The following is an 18,294-nucleotide window of genomic DNA, read 5'->3' as shown; positions in this document are numbered from 1 at the left end:
GTAAACGAAGTGGGAAATGGACCACAGACTCCAGAAACAAGGGAAAAACTCAATGCTTCAAGAAGATTTATTGATCATGGAATCGACACAGGACCTGTGTTTCAGCTTATGGCCTGCTTCAGAAGTCTTTTGAATAAATAACAGAATCTTTAGTGTCACAAGGTTAAAGACAAGACATCAAAGATTCTGTTATTTATTCAAAAGATTCCTGAAGCAGGCCGAAGGCCGAAACACAGGTCCTGTGTCAAGTCCATGATCAATAAATCTTTTTGAAGCACTGAGTTTGTTTCCCTTGTTTCTGGAGCTTTTGGCACTGCGTGAGTCTGGTAGTGCTTTGGAAATGTTGAGTAGTAGTAGTAGAGCCGGTGGGGGGAGGCGGGGCTGGTGGTTGGGAGGCGGGGCTAGTGCTGGGCAGACTTATACGGTCTATGCCCTGACAATGGCAGATATAAATCAAGGTAAGGTATACACAAAACGTAGCACATATGAGTTTATCTTGTTGGGCAGACTGGATGGACTGTGCAGGTCTTTTTCTGCCATCATCTACTATGTTACTATGTGGTCCATTTCCCACTTCGTTTACTTTTGCTACACTCCATGGGATCTTTGATTTCTCCACTGGATATTTCACTGGCGTACCACCTTTCCTGACTTCTCTCATAGCTCAATCACTTCAGTCTTCACAAGCGTTACTTAACTTTCCTTCCTCCCTCATGTATACACCTGAACATCTCTATAGACTCTAGCTTTACATAACTGGGTCCCTATTTCTAGAACTTGGTCTTGCCTTCCTGTACCTCACTTCTGTTATTCCTTTTCTCAGGCTCTCAGCCTTTTAGCTTATTTTGTTATCAATATGCTATGCCTTCCAGTGTCAACAGCATTATACCAAGAATCTGTAAATAAATAAGGCAATGACTCCCAGAAGTATCTGGATTTGGCAGACTGACCCCTAGTGGTGTGTCCCGATGAAGGGTTGCTCTAGACCAGACAGACTGGAGAGAGGAGGTTTGTGGGATGTATGAGGCCCTCTGGGCCAGATTATCTGCAGGTAGGGACAGGGAGTCCGGATGGCCCTTTTTGTTTTAAAATATTTCCTTTCCTGTCAGTGTGTGAGTCAATCTCTGCTCATGAATGGATAGGAAGACATCAAAATATAAATTCCCAGTAACAAAATATCTATACGATATCTATAAAAGCAGGATCACAATCAATAGGTCATGGAAATGTGAGGAGAGTGAACTACATTCGTCAACGGACCGCTTCATTGAAGACGTCAGCGAAACTTGGCCATGTAGGCAGTGTGTCTGCTTTTGCTTAAAAAGATTTGAAGAACGTAAGATTTGAAAATTATTATGATCAAAACATGAGAACAAATGAAGATTAGTGGCACTCAAATGAGCAAGTTGACTGACTATGCAATAGGCCATTCTGAATATTATTTTTTGAGCTGTTGATGACTGTTCAATGACTGATTGTGATCCTGCATTTAAAGATATGATCATATTGATATTTTGTTGCTGGGAATCTATATTTTTGATGATGTTATTATCCCTGCACAACACTAAAGGAGTCTTTTACTAAAGTTTAGCTTGAGTTATCTGCAACAGAGCCCATAGGAATTAAATGGGCCCTGCTGCAGATAATGCAAGGTAAAATGATGTCTTACCTGATAATTTTCTTTCCATTAGTCCTTCAGATCAATCCAGAGACTTGTGGATGCCCCTTCTCCAGCAGGTTAGATAGAGAGAACTCTGAAGTTTCCCTCTAGAGGGCATGTGCAGCCTGCCTAACTTCAGTATACATGATACCAAAGCAGTAGAAACAAGCAAATACAGTCTCCTGCCTCTAAAACAGCAGCATAATCCGGAATAAAACTCCTTGCTGCAAACAAGTAACAGAATGAATAGGAAATGAAAACTAAAAACCTAGTAACCGTTCAACAAAATAAACAAGAACATGAACAGAACTAACTGAGTAGCTGAAATATCTGAAATCACGCGTTCACTTACAGGGAGGGACTCTGGATTGATCTGAAGGATTAATGGAAAGAAAATTATCAGGTAAGACATAATTTTACCTTCCATAGCGTCCCTTCAGATCAATCCAGAGACTTGTGGGATATACCAAAGCAATCCTCAGCCAGGATGGGACCGCACTACACCAGCCGCCAACACCGAAGCTCCAAAGACCGCATCTGCCCGCGCTGCTACGTCAATCCGATAATGTCTTGAAAAAGTATGTAGCGACGACCAGGTCGCCGCTTTCGAGATATCGTCCCACGGCACCAGACGAGATTCTGCCCACGATGTCGCCTGAGATCTTGTGGAATGTGCCTTAATGCTGATCGGAGAAGGCTTTCCCATCAACAGATAAGCCGATGAAATCAGATCCTTAAGCCACCTAGCAATGGTCGCCTTAGAGGCCATGTTGCCCTTCTTTTCTCCCGCAAACAAAACAAAGAGATGATCTGACTTTCTAAATGAATTAGTTACCTCCAGATAAGCGCACAACGCTCTCCGAACGTCCAAACAATGTAGAGCCCGAAAATCCTCCGGGTAATCTTCCCGCTTGAACGATGGTAAAACCACCTCCTGGTTAAGCTGAAAACGTGTAACCACCTTAGGCAGAAAAGAAGGAACTGGCCGAACCGAAACCCCTGCCTCCGAAAAATGAAGAAAGGGATCCCGGCAAGAAAGCACCTGAAGCTCCGAAATCCTCCTAGCCGATGCCATGGCTACAAGAAAGACCGTCTTCAGCGTAATATCCTTCAATGACGACTTCCTGAGAGGTTCAAATGGAGGCCGTTGTAAAGCCCGCAGAACCAAGTTCAAATTCCATGTCGGCACTAGTGGAGCTCGAGGGGGCCATAAGCGACCAACTCCCTTCAAAAAACGCGTCACGTCTGGATGAGAGGCCAAAGAGTGCTTCCCAAGCGACCCCTAAAGCAGGCTAACGCCGCCACCTGCACTTTCAGAGTGTTAAGAGACAATTCTTTTTCCATCTCCTGCTGTAAAAAGGCCAAAATGGAAGATAAGGGAGCCGATTGAGGAGAAACTCCAGCCGCGTTACACCAGGAAACAAATGTTCTCCAAACTCTCGCATACGCTGTCGAAGTTGACCGCTTACGTGCATGCAACATGGTAGAAATAACGTCTTCCGGGTAACCCTTACGTCTCAGCCGCGACCTTTCAATAGCCAGGCCGTAAGCCGAAATTGAGCGGAATTCTGTTTGATCACTGGGCCCTGCGAGAGCAGATCCGCCTGAGGGGCGAGATGGAACGGCTCGTCTATTAGAAGTTGAATCATATCCGCATACCATGGACGCCGTGGCCAATCCGGAGCCACTAGAATCACCGGACCCGGATGTCGCGCTATTTTGCCCACCGTCCGACCTATCATCGGCCACGGAGGAAAGACATAAAGAAGTTCCATCGGCCACTGTTGAAGCAAAGCGTCTACACCCTCAGAACCGACCTCTCTGGTCCTGCTGAAAAACCAGACCGCCTTGGTGTTGGAGGAGCGAGCCATCAGATCCATTACCGGTTGCCCCCAGCAATCCACAATCTGACAAAAGGCAGTCTGGGATAGAACCCACTCTCCTGCATCCAAGCGGTTCCGACTGAGAAAGTCTGCTTGAACATTCAGGGATCCCGCTATGTGAGCCGCCGACAACAGCGGCAACCTTTTCTCTGCCCACTGACATATCACTGCTGTCTCCTTCGCTAGAGGAGCACTTCTTGTGCCTCCCTGCCGATTGACATACGCCACTGCCGTTGCGTTGTCGGAGAGGACTCGGACTGGTTGACCTGTTAAAAGATCCTCGAACTCCACTAGGGCCAACCGGATTGCCCGGAGCTCGAGAAGATTGATCTGCAGTTTTGCTTCCTGTTGCGACCAAGTCCCCTGAGCTGTATGACTGCAACAATGAGCCCCCCAACCCAACAAACTGGCATCCATTGTTACCACACACCAATTGGGTGTGTACAGAGGCATTCCTCGGATCAAATTGTCCGGTTTGAGCCACCATCGAAGAGCAAAACGAGGATGCGGAGTCCATGGAAGCCGAATCGAGTAATCCTCGGACAGAGGAGACCACTGGCTGAGAAGATGCCATTGGAGAGGCCGCATGTGACTCCGAGCCCATGGGACAACCTCTATCGTCGCCGCCATGGACCCGAGAAGTTGTACATAATCTCAAGCTCTTGGCGCTGGCTTCTGAAGAATGGACAACACTTGATTCTCCAGTTTCAAACTACGCTGATCCGGTAGAAATACTCTGCCCTGGGCGGTGTCTAGCCTCACCCCCAAATATTCCAAAGTCTGAGTCAGGACAAGATGGCTCTTTCGAAAATTTATTACCCAACCTAACGATTGTAACAGAGCTATCATCTGCTGAGTGGCTTGCACACTCTCTGTGTAAGATGGGGCTCGAATCAACCAGTCGTCAAGATAAGGGTGAACCTGTAAGCCCTTGGTTCTTAAATAGGCCGCCACGACCACCATCACCTTGGAGAACGTACGAGGAGCCGTGGCTAGTCCAAACAGCATGGCTCTGAACTGGAAATGCTGACCCATTATTGCGAACCGCAGAAATCTTTGATGAGGAGGCCAGATGGGAATATGCAAGTAAGCTTCCTTGAGATCGAGAGCTGTTAAAAACTCTCTGGGCTGAACCGCTGCCAACACCAATCGGAGGGTTTCCATGCGAAAATGCTGAATCCTTAGGGCTTTGTTGACCGCTTTGAGGTCCAATACAGGCCGAAAGGCTTCCTCTTTCTTTGGCACTACAAAGTAAATCGAGTAACGTCCCTGACACACCTCGTCACCCGGCACAGGAACTACTGCCCCCAGACGAAGTAACTCTGCCAAGGTGTCCTTTACCGCCGCCGATTTTACCGCAGACTTGCACGGAGACTCTAAAAAGCTGTCTGCGAGAGGACGCGCAAATTCGAGTTTGTACCCCTTTCGTATAACGCTCAGCACCCATTCGTTTGAAGTTACCCTGGCCCATTCCTCTCCAAAGTCGGACAGCCGTCCTCCTATGGGCGGAGAGGACTGGACCAGGGCCCCATCATTGCGGACCTCTGGCCCCAGGCTGACCTCTTGGAGCTGCGTGCGGAAGCTTACGGTCCTGACGAAAGGGCTGCTGCTGCTTCTGAGAAAAACGGGGCTTGGAAAAACCGGAGACCCTACCAGGTCTATATTTCTTTGCTTCCTTAAAACGTGGTCGAAACGGTCTCCCTTGGTTCTTGGATTTATCCTCAGGGAGACGACCCTTGGACTCTCCCAAGTCCTTAACAATCTGTTCTAGTTCCTGACCAAACAGAAGCCTTCCCTTAAAAGGTAAGCGCACTAAGCGGGATTTAGAAGGAAGATCAGCAGCCCAATGTTTCAACCAGATCCAGCGCCTAGCCGAGACCGCCAAAGAAACGCCTTTAGCTGACGCTCTAAGAATATCATACAGAAGATCAGCTAAATATGCCAAACCTGACTCCAACATAGGAAGGAATTCAATCAGGTCATCCGGCGATGCCGCTTTCTGTACCCAGGAGAGACATGCTCTAGCCACATAGGACCCAGACACGGAAGCCTGCAAAAGCAACGCGGCCACTTCAAAGGAAGACTTCACCGATGCCTCAAGCTTCTTTTCTTGAGGATCTCGAAAAGCCGAACCGCCTTCTACTGGCAAAGCGGTCTTCTTGGTAACAGCCGTAATTAAAGAATCCACTACTGGCATCCTCAAAGAGTCCAAATCCTCTTGCCGTAATGGACAAAGCTTGCCCATAGCACGAGCCACCCGCAAAGAAGCCTCAGGAGTTTCCCACTGAGCCCGAATCAAGACCTGCATAGCCTCGTGAATGTAAAAAGATTTCGGGGGCGCTCTAGTACCTGACATTATCGAGGTACTAACCGGAACCGGAAACGAAGGCTCAGGAGCGGAAAGGTCCAAAATTTGCAGAGCTTGGACAATAAGCGCATAGAGCTCCTCTCTTTAAAAGAGCCTGGCCGCTGTGGGGTCATCACCCTCAGCTGGTGGTATCTCCCCTTCTTCCAGCTCCTCCGGATTTGAATCCAGCGATTCCACTTCACCCTCCAAATCTGATTGAGCGAAATCCTCAGGAATGGGGTGCTCAAAATCAACACGAGACCTCTTAGGTGGCTGCGAGTCTAAACCCGCTTGCGCTGTTAAAATGGCTGCCGGCTGTCGGTCTGCCTCAGAGCGCAACAAAAAAGCCTCATGCATTAACAAAACAAAAGCCGGAGAAAAGCCCGATACCGCTGGCGTCTCCGCCCCCGTACCTGCGCTAGCCTCCGGAACTGCGATTCCATCTACCGAGGCTCGCCCTGCTTCTGGCCTGTCAGGCTGGAGAGAGAAAATGGCGGAGGCACGCGCCGACCCGATACCGACACTTCCCGCCAAACTCGCCTCACCTCGCTGCGGGGCCGCGGGGCTCAACTCGCGGTCAGTAACTTTGGCACCCGACTTCTCTAGATCTACTGAACACATCTCACAAAACCCCGACGCTGACCTGCGCGCTCCGCAGCGCGAACAGCATTTCACCGACTCCGAGGGAACCGACATAGTAAGGCGAAACTCTACTTACAAGCTGCTGTCAGCACTGCTCACATTCAAAGAACGCTGAACGGCTATTCTTCTAGCACTGTAAATACTTAGTGCTTGTAGAGGGCACTGCCGTCGAATGAAAGGAGTTTTTTTTTTTTTTTTTTTAAAAAGAGGCAGGAGACCACCTTTCATCAAATTTGTCCGCTTGTCAGGGGGAGAAGGGTAGGGACCTGCACCACCAGGTGTATCCCAAATTTGCCTCTGCACCTCAACCCCACCAAAAGCTCAACACCCCCGAGGGAACAGGATAGGAGCTTTGGAATCCAGAGCTGCACAGTATGTCCTTCTACATGCTAGATAGAGAGAATACTGAAGTTAGGCAGGCTGCACATGCCCTCTAGAGGGAAACTTCAGAGTTCTCTCTATCTAACCTGCTGGAGGAGGGGCATAACCCACAAGTCTCTGGATTGATCTGAAGGGACGCTATGGAAGCTAAGTTTTAGGAAAAGACCCCCTAAGCATTTGAGTCAAATTTAAATGACTGGACAGGAAAACTGACATTTTATTCACAATGCAGCAAACTTCAGCATATTAGCACAGCATCGAGAACTATTTTTTTTCTGTCTGCTTACTCTATCTAATGCTGTTGTAATTTACATGCTATTAGAAGGGCTGTAGAATTGGTACATCAAACCTTCAACTTCCAACGCTTCTATTTTTTTATTGTCTGACTTCAACTGATATAAGGCTTTACATTTTTTGTTCTGGATCTAAAGTACTGGTAAATATAACTGATATATACCAGAATTTAGATCCAGATCAAAGATTATATTAGTATAAAATAATAACTTACAACATATCAATTTATTTTGAAGATGGAGTCTGATTTAACACAAATATCCTCAGGTAACTTATTCCATAATACAACAACCTGATAGATTTATATATGAGTTGCTTAATTGAAGGAAACTGAAGCAACATTAAGTTATGCAATTTATAAGAACAAGTTGCATGAAGTAAATTTGCCCAATTAACCAAATAAAACAGGACTAACCCATCCAGTATCTTCAATACAAAACTAAAAAAGTTAAATTGAGCCCCTGCCTCAATTGGAAGCCACTGCAACTTTCTTAAAAGGGGAGTGACTGATTCAAACCTGGAGACCATAAATATCAAATGTGCAACAGTATTTTGCAATAACTGCACTCTTTTTACCAACATCTTTGAACAGCAGACAAATGCAATATTACAATAGTCTAGTTTACGCAATAATAATGCTTGAACCAACAGCCTAAATTCGTCAAAACCCAAAAATTTGAGAATAGTTCTTAACTTTCTCATAGTACAGAATGATCTTTGTACTATTAATTTGACATAAGTAGAAAATGTCAATAGGCTATCTACTTCAACTCCAAAAATTCATGTAGATTGCTCAAACTTACTAAGAATTAACTTCTCCTTTAGAACATATATAATCTTTAAGAGGGCCTCATTCACTTGCAGTAACAAACCTTGTTCTGAAGCCATCTCAGGACTTGAATGTTGCTTACCATGTTTGGAGAGGTCCAAAACAGCCTGCAACCACAGTGGAAGAGCAGAGCAGATCCAACGATTCTGAAAGAAACACAAGTTAGAAAACTGGCCCATTTCAAGCTGGCACAAGATTATCACTCACTTCTTGATCGGTTATAGTAGATATCATTTGGAAATGTTTCTACGTTCATGCTACAGTGCGTTCTCGCCATTTGATGGGGTTAGCTTCCTAGAAAACCCTGTGAATATTGAAAACACAAATATGGAACCGCTGATCCTATGGCAAAAACGGGGGTTAGGTTCCTGTGTGACCCAGTTAGGTAGCAAAAGTGCACAGTGAACACCATAAACTCATCATTTCATGTAGCCTTCTTGTAAAGAACAGCTTACTTATTATATTGTGCATTTTATAAATGTATTTTATACATTGTTTTTTATAAAAGGGAAAATTAGGTTCTTACCTGGTAATTTTCTTTCCTTTAGTCATAGCAGATGAATCCATTACGAGTGGGTTGTGTCCATCAACCAGCAGGGGGAGATAGAGAGCACTGAAAAACCATAGTGCCTCATGGCCAGCTAGCTCCATCTGCCTCTTCAGTATTTGAAGCTTCCAAAGCAGTGTAACACCGCAAAGCATAATAACATGAACTTTCCTCACAGCGGATGAACACCCCAAAACTGGAGCTATAATTCAAAGGAGGGAATGAACTCATCCTCCTGGAGGGAATGAACTCATCCTCCTGTAACTGAACAGAAATCCTGAAGACTGTTTTCCAACTTCTCCCAATGAGGGAACATATCTACAGGAAAAAACTGAACATAAAAGTAACATGAATCACATAATGAGGGAGGGCTCATGGATTCATCTGCTATGAATAAAGGAAAGAAAATTACCAAGGTAAGAACCTAATTTTCCCTTCCTTGTCATCAAGCAGATGAATCCATTATGAGTGGGATGTATCAAAGCAATCCCTAGATAGGGTGGGAACAAGCCACACCACGCACCAGCACTTGTGCTCCAAAATACACGTCTCTCCTGGCAGCCACGTCCAGCCTGTAATGTTGGGCAAAAGAGAGCTTCAAAGCCCAAGTAGCTGCACTACATATCTCTTGAAAAGAGAGTGCTCCAGTTTCAGCCCAAGAAGAGAAAATCGCTCTTGTGGAATGTGCCTTAAAGGCTTCAGGCGGAGGCCGGCCAGATAGCTGATATGCTGAAAAGATCGCTTCTTTGAGCCAACGGGCTATAGTGGCCTTAGACGCTGGAGACCCTCTGCGCGGACCTGACAAAAGAACAAAAAGATGGTCAGAGGTCCTGAAGGCATTTGACATGCGCAGATATTGCAACAGAGCCCTTCGCACATCCAGAAGGTGCAACTGCCCATAGGCTTCTGGAAACTCCTCTTTAGAAAAGGAGGGCAGAAAAAATAGGTTGGTTTAGGTGAAACGCCATAAGATCCATTACGGGCTTTCCCCATGTCAGCTGCCCAATGCCGTAGCCACAGAAGACGGCGAGCCACCACCGCTACAGCCATCTGTTTAGCCGAAGCTCTGACCAGATCATAAAGGGCGTCAGCCAAAAAAGACAAGGCTGACTCCATCCGCGGTGCCACCTCCGTAAGGGGCACCGCTCCATCTCCGGGCTGTTCCACTGCCTGTTGTAACCAAGCGAGGCAGGCTCGGGCAGCGTAGCAGCTGCATGCAGACGCCCATAAGGATAGGTCTGAAATTTCAAAGGACCGTTTCATAGCTGCCTCCAGGCGACGGTCCTGCATGTCCTTCAGGGCAACTCCTCCTTCCACTGGGAGGGTAGTTTTCTTTGCCACAGCCGTGACTAGGGCATCCACTTTAGGCACTGCTAGGCGCACCAAATGCTCCTCACTTAGAGGGCATAATTGCCCCATAGCCCTGACGACTTTCAAAGGCCCCTCGGGGTCAGCCCATTGAACCGTGATAAGCTCTTGGATGGAGTCATGCAAAGGAAAGGCTCGAGCAGGCTTCTTAGTACTTGCCATCCTCGGATTACCGGAGGAGGTCTCAGTACTCCCAGGATCTTCTATAGAGAGGACCTGCAAGGCATCAGTAATAAACGCTGGCAGCTCATCGCGGTAGAAAATCCTCACCGCGGAAGGATCATCTGGATCCGGTGGCAATCCTGCACCTTCTTCTGGCTCTCCGGACCACGAAGGCCTGCCAGACCCCTCAGAGTCCTCACATCCCGACCACGGGGGGGGGGGGGGGGGCGCGCCACTCTCTTGAAGGGGAATCCACCCTTCTGCGCTTGTCTTGCAGCCATCTGTCAGGGGAAAACGCGCCTGACGGTAATCCAAGGCCAGACTCCACTGGAGGGGATACAGAAAGCAGGGCCGCAGGGGACCCCTGCAGAAGAGCTCTTTTTAATATGTATGCATTATGCAGCAATAAAACAAATTCAGGGGAAAATGGCTCACCCTGGCCTCCCGGTACCAGTCCGGGGGAAACAGCTCTTTTATTAGCCTCTAGACGAGGCGCCCCTCCAGGCTCAAACCCCTCCGCCTCAGTGGGGGTCGCGCCATGCTGATCCAAAATGGCGCCCACTGCCAGCTCCACGGAGCGGGAAGAAACATCGCTCTCCATGCTCGGGCCGGCTCTACCGTCTGAAAAGCACGCCTTACAGAGTGCCGCTGCAGATTTGCGCTTGCCACATACGGAACAGCGCTTAACTTTCTCAGCAGCCATCGCCCAAAGCAGCGGAATTCAAATGGCGGATTTGCGCCCAAATCGTCCTGAACGCGGGTCCTCCCTGGAGGAGCTACAAAATGCTCTTACCTCACCAGACCGAGTCTCCGAGCTCCGGTCATGCTGCACAATCAGAAGAAAACCTCTTTTCTGGGATCGCAGCACCAAAGCGCGACACAACTTTTTTTTTTTTTTTTTAACACTGTGAGGAAAGTTTGAGGCAACAGCGAAAGAGGTAAATTTCCAACTCTGGAGGATCAGTAGCGTGGGAAAGGCAGGGAAAGGGCGAACCTATGTGCCTGCATCCACAGCGTGGGCAAAGACAGGGATAGGGCTTGCCTATTTGTCTACTTCCGCATCGGGGGCCGGGTAAGGCAGGGAAAGGGCTAACCTATTTGCCTTTAAAGTGGGCACCATCAGCCACAACACCCCTGTTACAACTGGCAAAAGCACAGGAGCCACCCCAGGCAGATTTTCTGAAGGAGCTTGAACAAGCTGCAACCACCCTGCTGTGGAGATAGAGAATACTGAAGAGGCAGATGGAGCTAGCTGGCCATGAGGTTTTTCAGTGCTCTCTATCTCCCCCTGCTGGTTGATGGATACAACCCACTCGTAATGGATTCATCTGCTTGATGACAAGGAAGTACAGTACATACAGCTCTATGAACATCTTCTCCCTCATGGGAACACACTTTCATTTGCATTTGTACTACACTATGCAAATAATAAATAGCCAAAATGGGTTACACTTTATTTACCATGAATAAGCAAATTCGTGAATACCGAACATGCTGATAGCGAGAATGCACCGTATGTTTGAAGCAAGGTATCGCCACTGGCAGGAGACATTCACACTTTGCATTTTCTCCCTAATTTAATTTGATACATTGGGGGAGGGTCTGACAGTTTCCGTTTGCTCCTTTAGGCTTCCATCTCAATCAGAGCCAGAAATGGGATCCAGTGTCATGAACCTTTATTAACTACTCTGGAATGGTTTTCTGTATTCCCTCAAAGCCAACACCTACAGAAGGTGATCTCTCCACAGGAGAAACGGAAGACAAATATACAAACTGTGGATCCAAAAGAAGTCCTCTCACAAATGATGTTTCCCAAACAAGGTCTTTATTTAAATCAATAAAACGACCCGACACGAATCGTGTTTCAGCCGTAAAGGCCTGCGTCAGGGGTCTATGAATAAACAAACATAATAATCAAAAACACATATATTCTATTAATACATAAAGAAAATGGTCAGAAATAAAACATGTAAAAAAATTAAAATATTAATAAAAAATGTAATACCCGCAAAGTAAAATAAACAAACACATACTAAAAGGAACGTACCTATCGACCTTTGATGCAAAAAAAACTGGTAAAACAGATGACTCACAGTCAAATTATCTATTGACAAAGATATTTACAATAAAAAATATAATGATCAAAATGTGTAAATATATAAATATAAACAAATAAATAACCATGAAGCCCAAATTATGTTACATAAATACCAAAACAATCAATATAAAAAGGACGTGCATGTAAAACTTTAAATAAAAGGATGTCACATAAAATTTTTGCTAGATACAGAAAAAACATATAAAAATACTGTTTTCATGTATGCCATAAAGAGGAGCAAATTATTTTTGATACTGTCACATATGGAAGATTCGACATGGATTTCAGAAAAAATAAAAAAATAAAACAAAAATCAAAAATAAATGACAGAATCCAAAAAACCATATTGAAAAAAATATAAAGATAAAAATAAAAAAACCGATTAATAATAACCAAATAATAAAAAAAATAATCAGAGCAAATAAAAATTATAATGAAATACAAAGATCATAGAAAATGATAATATAAAAATAATAATACATTTTAAAAAAGGCTCTTTAGTTATGTATATAATACTTAAGAACACATATAGCCATGATGTAAATGTACAAAACTATGACCTGTTAAATATTAACTGAATATACAGTCGCAAAAACATCAATTATATATAACCACATTATGTGCACTGAGCGTATAGCTACAAAGTCTCTGATCCTATATAGCCATGATCCGAAATGGAACAAACATGTATGCAATGTCAAAGATGCACTAAGGAAAAAAATATAGGGTAATATAAAAATATCATTAATACTAGGGGTATGTGCCCGATCTTGCATTATCCTATAAATTATCCTATAAATCATGAGATGAATGCTGACACGAAAAATAGCTCAACTAAATATGATATAAACTTATTTGGCTCCAGATAAAGTGAAAAAAGTATGTATATATTTCAATCTAAACTTATTTAGCATTAACTGAGTATATATACCCACGGTGTGGAATATATACAACTGTGAGCTATTCAGTATTACATTATGTGCACTAAACGCATAGCTGCAAAGTCACTGATTCTATATAGCCACAATACAAAATTAAACAAAATATATGCATAGAAATAGGGGAGAAGAGGTTGAAAGTAATGTCAAAGTTGCACTAAAGAAAAAAATATATATATACATGCTAGAGGTATGTGTCCGATCTTGCATAATCCTATTAATTACGAGATGAATGCTGACGCAAAAAGAAGCTCAACTGAATCTGATATGAACTCATTTGGCTCCCAATAATGTAAAAAAAAGTATCTATTTATTTCGACATAACGTATCCACATAAAAAAGTGGATATGTAGAAACACCACTATAAAATCGCTATGAAGATTGGCTTGAACTAAAATAAAAATATATATATATTACGCCTGCTGTGGTATACTCCCACATGAAAAAATTCTAATCTTACATCTTCCTATAAAATCAAATGAATGCCGCAAAAAAAAACGCTGACGAGATAAGCATGCTTGTTGAATATAAAAATAAAAAAATAAATAAAACGCAATAGGCGTGTCACTTTAAAAGCGAAAAATAAAGAAAACCAGTAAAAAAAGGAATTTTAGCCTAATAAAAACAGAAACAAACTGTGACATGATTACTTCTAATGTAAAGCTGAATGTGAGAAATTAGACCACATACCGCGTCCAATCCGCCAATGCACAAGTCTCCCAAGTAAAGTGGCGAAAAGTAAAAACCGAAAAAAACATAACGCTGATGCCCAAACATATATACCAGAGCCTGAAATGACGTCACTTCTATTTGGCGCCAAAATTCAAAACTAAACCGTCTCCAATTATAAAAGGCATGAATCTACTAATGAAATAATGGTGTACGAAAGTGAAACGAACATGGTAGTATTTCTCTCCTAGTCATTATATTTAAATAGATGATAAAATCCTTACTTAGAGATGCTGATAAAAATGAATCAAAAAACATAAATTTTAGATGTCTTAAAGAGTAAGATATATGGAATCTAAAAAATGTATATATAGTAAAATAGAAATACATGAAAAAATAAATGAAGTATATAATGATAAATAGATACTCTCCAAACAATTCAACTGTTGAATTCTACTGAAAAAATATAATAATTAAACCAACCGAGAAAGTCCACCTGCACATTTGTTGATCCCGCAATATGGAAGCACAGCAAGATGTCTTTCTGCCCATAGGCAGAGCAGTTCCATCTCTCTCGCCAGAGAGTAGATGGTCATCGTTCCCCCCTGTATATTTACATATGCTACCGCTGTCACACTGGCTGACAGCAAGCACACAAGGCACCCCTGCAGTATGCCCAGAAACTCCCAGACAAATCGCCCTGAGCTCCAACTGGTTGATCGACCAGGACGCCTCCACCGGGGATCAAGATACTTGGGTCACCTGTCCCCGACAATAAGCTCCCCAACCGTTGAGGCAAGCGTCTGTCGTCATGACCACCCAAGTCTGGTGTCACCAAGGGAAAAAAACCCTTCTGGATATTTTACGGTGTCAACCACCATTGCATTGACAACCTGGCCTGTAGCAACCATGGCATGCGGGCTTGATAATCTCCTGACAGGGGAGACCATCGCTTGAGTAGAAACAACTGAATGGACCTCATGTGACTCCTGGTCCACAGCACCACATCCAATGTAGCTGCCATGGACCCCAACATCTGGTATAATCCCGTGCCCATGGAGACGCAGCCTGTGCGTTTCTGGCAGGGACACAGTCCCTGTGTCAAAAATCACCCCCAGGTATCCAGAGACTGTGATGGCACAAGATGACACTTTGGCACATTGATCACCCAGCCCAAGGACTGGAGATCGACACTCAGAGCTGTGTGGTATACAAATGAAGCAAGCTTCTAAATGATTGGAGAGGAGATGGAAGAAAGAGAGCGGGGAACTGAATTGTAAGGGATGGAAGAAAGTGAAGAAGGAATATCTTGTCAAGGGAAACTAACTTGTTTGTGGCATTTTTATGTGCCATCCTTATGAAAACAGTCATTCTTCCTCCATGAGATTACTGTAATGCGATTTATGCAGGAGGACCACAGAGTACTGATTACAGTTCAAAACACTACGGTCTGGATTTTGTGGGGAGTTGAGGAAAATGGATCATTTAATACTAGTGTTAAAATAATTACTCTGATTGCCAAACAGGTATATACAGGATTCATTTTAAAATTTGTTAGGTTTTGGAATTGTTACTGATATCAAATACTGATTCACTATATATTTTTTGTTTGAAGATGTTTTTATTGTATTTTGAAATGTTTTATTGTGAATTGTTTTATTGTACACCGCTATAACACATTCCGTACTAAGTGGTATATCAAATTCATAAAATCCAATCCAATCTCTCCTCCACATTCATCTTCAGAGGAATGACCAACTGAATGTTGTCAACATACAGGTGAATTTAAAAATTCAAAGACATAAATATCGTATCCAAAGGATACATAAAGAATACAAATAGAGCAGATGATGGGGTGAAACCCTGGGACAAATGAAGAGAGAGCTTTAAATTGTAATATACAAGACTGCTTTGACCAAAATGAGTAGTGCATTTCCGGTAAGATGTGAGCTTTTCCATTATAACCGCAAATTTCAGTTTGGCTAGCCACACTCCCACCAACAGGGGAGTGGCTGCATTCCAATCCTTTGCTACAGTACATTTCGCAGCGAGAAGGAAAGCCACTAATAATCTTTCGCTGATGGTCCGAATTGGTCAATCTAATATTCTAAAACCCATTAACTACATCACACCACTATAAATTTGCCCATTCTTGATCAACATGAAAGTATGCACATAGGGCGAGTCTCTTTGTGGGACAATATAGGCATTTGAAGATTATAGCCCTGGCAAGGGGTCTGGGTCGGTTACCAGAAGCAGTACCCAACAGCGAAACTTCTCAGCTAAGCTCTCTTAGTCAACTAAGTGACTAAAATTCCAGCTCTCCACTACCAGCCAAAGTGCCACATGATTCAAATGAAGACACATGAAACATCATAAGGCCAAGAAGACACACATACAAACTAATAGAGAATGGTGGGATATAAAGGGTACAGGGCAGGGGAGAAAGGAGACAGAGCCAGATTCATTAAGTGGCACTGTGAAGATCTGCGTTAAGATACAATTCTATAAAGGGCGTGTGCCCCTTATAGAACCCTATCTTAGCACAGATTTGGCGCCTAACTTTGGGCATCAGCATTTACGTCTGTCAAAACCTGATGTAAATGTTGGCACCTAATTTATGGCACTTGGACGTGCAATTGAAAGTATTCTTTTACATGTCACCTAACTTCTGGGAATGCTGCCCCCCCCTCCCCCGATGAGTCCATGCCCCTCCCATGGCCACACTCCTTTGAGTTCCCTTTCCCCTTTCCTGAAGTTACTATTGAGGAAACTACACTTCTCCTTTCTTCCTCAAAATGTACCACCTGTTCCTCCGATCCCATTCCCACCCACCTTCTTAAATGCCATCTCTCCTGCTCTTATTCCTTTTATCTGTCACATTCTCAACCTCTCGCTTTCCACTGCGACTGTCCCTGCTGCCTTTAAACATGCTGTGGTCACACTTCTCCTTAAGAAGTCTTCACTCGACCCTACTTGTCCCTCTAATTACCGACCCATCTCCCTCCGCCCTTTTCTCTCCAAATTACTTGAGCATGCTGTCCACCACCGCTGCCTTGAGTTTCTCTCCTCACATGCTATTCTTGACCCACTACAATCTGGTTTTCGCCCTCTCCACTCAACCGAAACTGCGCTTACTAAAGTCTCCAATGACCTATTACTGGCTAAATCCAGGTCTCTATTCCATCCTCATTCTTCTTGATCTTTCCGCTGCTTTTGACACTGTCGATCACAGCATACTCCTTGATACCCTGTCCTCACTTGGATTCCAGGGCTCTGTCCTTTCCTGGTTCTCTTCCTACCTCTCCCTCCGCACCTTTAGTGTTCACTCTGGTGGATCCTCTTCTACTTCTATCCCTCTGCCTGTCGGCGTACCTCAGGGGTTCTGTTCTTGGTCCCCTCCTCTTTTCTATCTACACTTCTTCCCTTGGTTCATTAATCTCATCCCATGGCTTTTTCTACCATCTCTATACTGATGACTCCCAAATCTACCTTTCTACCCCTGATATCTCACCTTGCATCCAAACCAAAGTTTCAGCGTGCTTGTCTGACATTGCTGTCTGGATGTCTCAACGCCACCTGAAATTAAATATGACCAAAACCGAGCTTCTCATTTTTCCCCCTAAACCCACCTCCCCCGCTCCCTCCGTTTTCTATTTCTGTTGATGGCTCTCTCATTCTCCCTGTCTCCTCAGCTCGAAACCTTGGGGTCATCTTTGACTCTTCTCTCTCCTTCTCTACTCATATCCAGCAGATCGCCAAGACCTGTTGTTTCTTTCTTTACAACATCCATAAAATCTGCCCCTTTCTTTCCGAGCACTCTACCAAAACCCTCATCCACACCCTTGTCACCTCTCGTTTGGACTACTGCAATCTGCTTCTTGCTGGCCTCCCACTTAGTCACCTCTCCCCTCTCCAGTCGGTTCAAAACTCTGCTGCCCGTCTCGTCTTCCGCCAGGGTCACTTTACTCATACTACCCCTCTCCTCAAGTCGCTTCACTGGCTCCCTATCCGTTTTCGCATCCTGTTCAAACTTCTTCTACTAACCTATAAATGTACTCACTCTGCTGCTCCCGAGTATCTCTCCACTCATCCTCCCCTACACCCCTTCCCGTGCACTCTGTTCCATGGATAAATCCTTCTTATCTGTTCCCTTCTCCACTACTGCCAACTCCAGACTTCGCTCCTTCTGTCTCGCTGCACCCTACGCCTGGAATAGACTTCCTGAGCCCCTACATCTTGCCCCATCCCTGACCATTTTTAAATCTAGATTGAAAGCCCACCTCTTTAACATTGCTTTTGACTTGTAACCACTCGTCCCACCTACCCTCTCCTCTTTCCACTTCACATTAATTGATTTGCTTGCTTTATTTTTGACTATTAGATTGTAAGCTCTTTGAGCAGGGACTGTCTTTCTTCTATGTTTGTGCAGCGCTGCGTACGCTTTGTAGCGCTATAGAAATGCTAAATAGTAGT

The 18,294-nt window shown here is 44.4% G+C and overlaps 1 protein-coding gene across 2 annotated transcripts in view; it reads right to left on the bottom strand.

The window, feature by feature from the left end:
• CABIN1 (calcineurin binding protein 1) overlaps window positions 1–18,294 on the bottom strand; it is a 267,407-nt gene that overhangs the window by 240,620 nt on the left and 8,493 nt on the right. For both annotated transcript variants that reach the window (XM_030218338.1, XM_030218339.1), the window contains exon 2: window positions 8,119–8,182. In XM_030218338.1, coding sequence (XP_030074198.1) covers window positions 8,119–8,121 — 3 coding nt within the window. In that variant the 5' untranslated portion in view covers window positions 8,122–8,182. The remainder of the gene's footprint in view (window positions 1–8,118; window positions 8,183–18,294) is intronic.

Source organism: Microcaecilia unicolor, chromosome 11, assembly GCF_901765095.1.
Source record: "Microcaecilia unicolor chromosome 11, aMicUni1.1, whole genome shotgun sequence".
Taxonomy (NCBI): Eukaryota; Metazoa; Chordata; class Amphibia; order Gymnophiona; family Siphonopidae; genus Microcaecilia; species Microcaecilia unicolor.
This window is presented reverse-complemented; position numbering and strand designations above follow the sequence as displayed.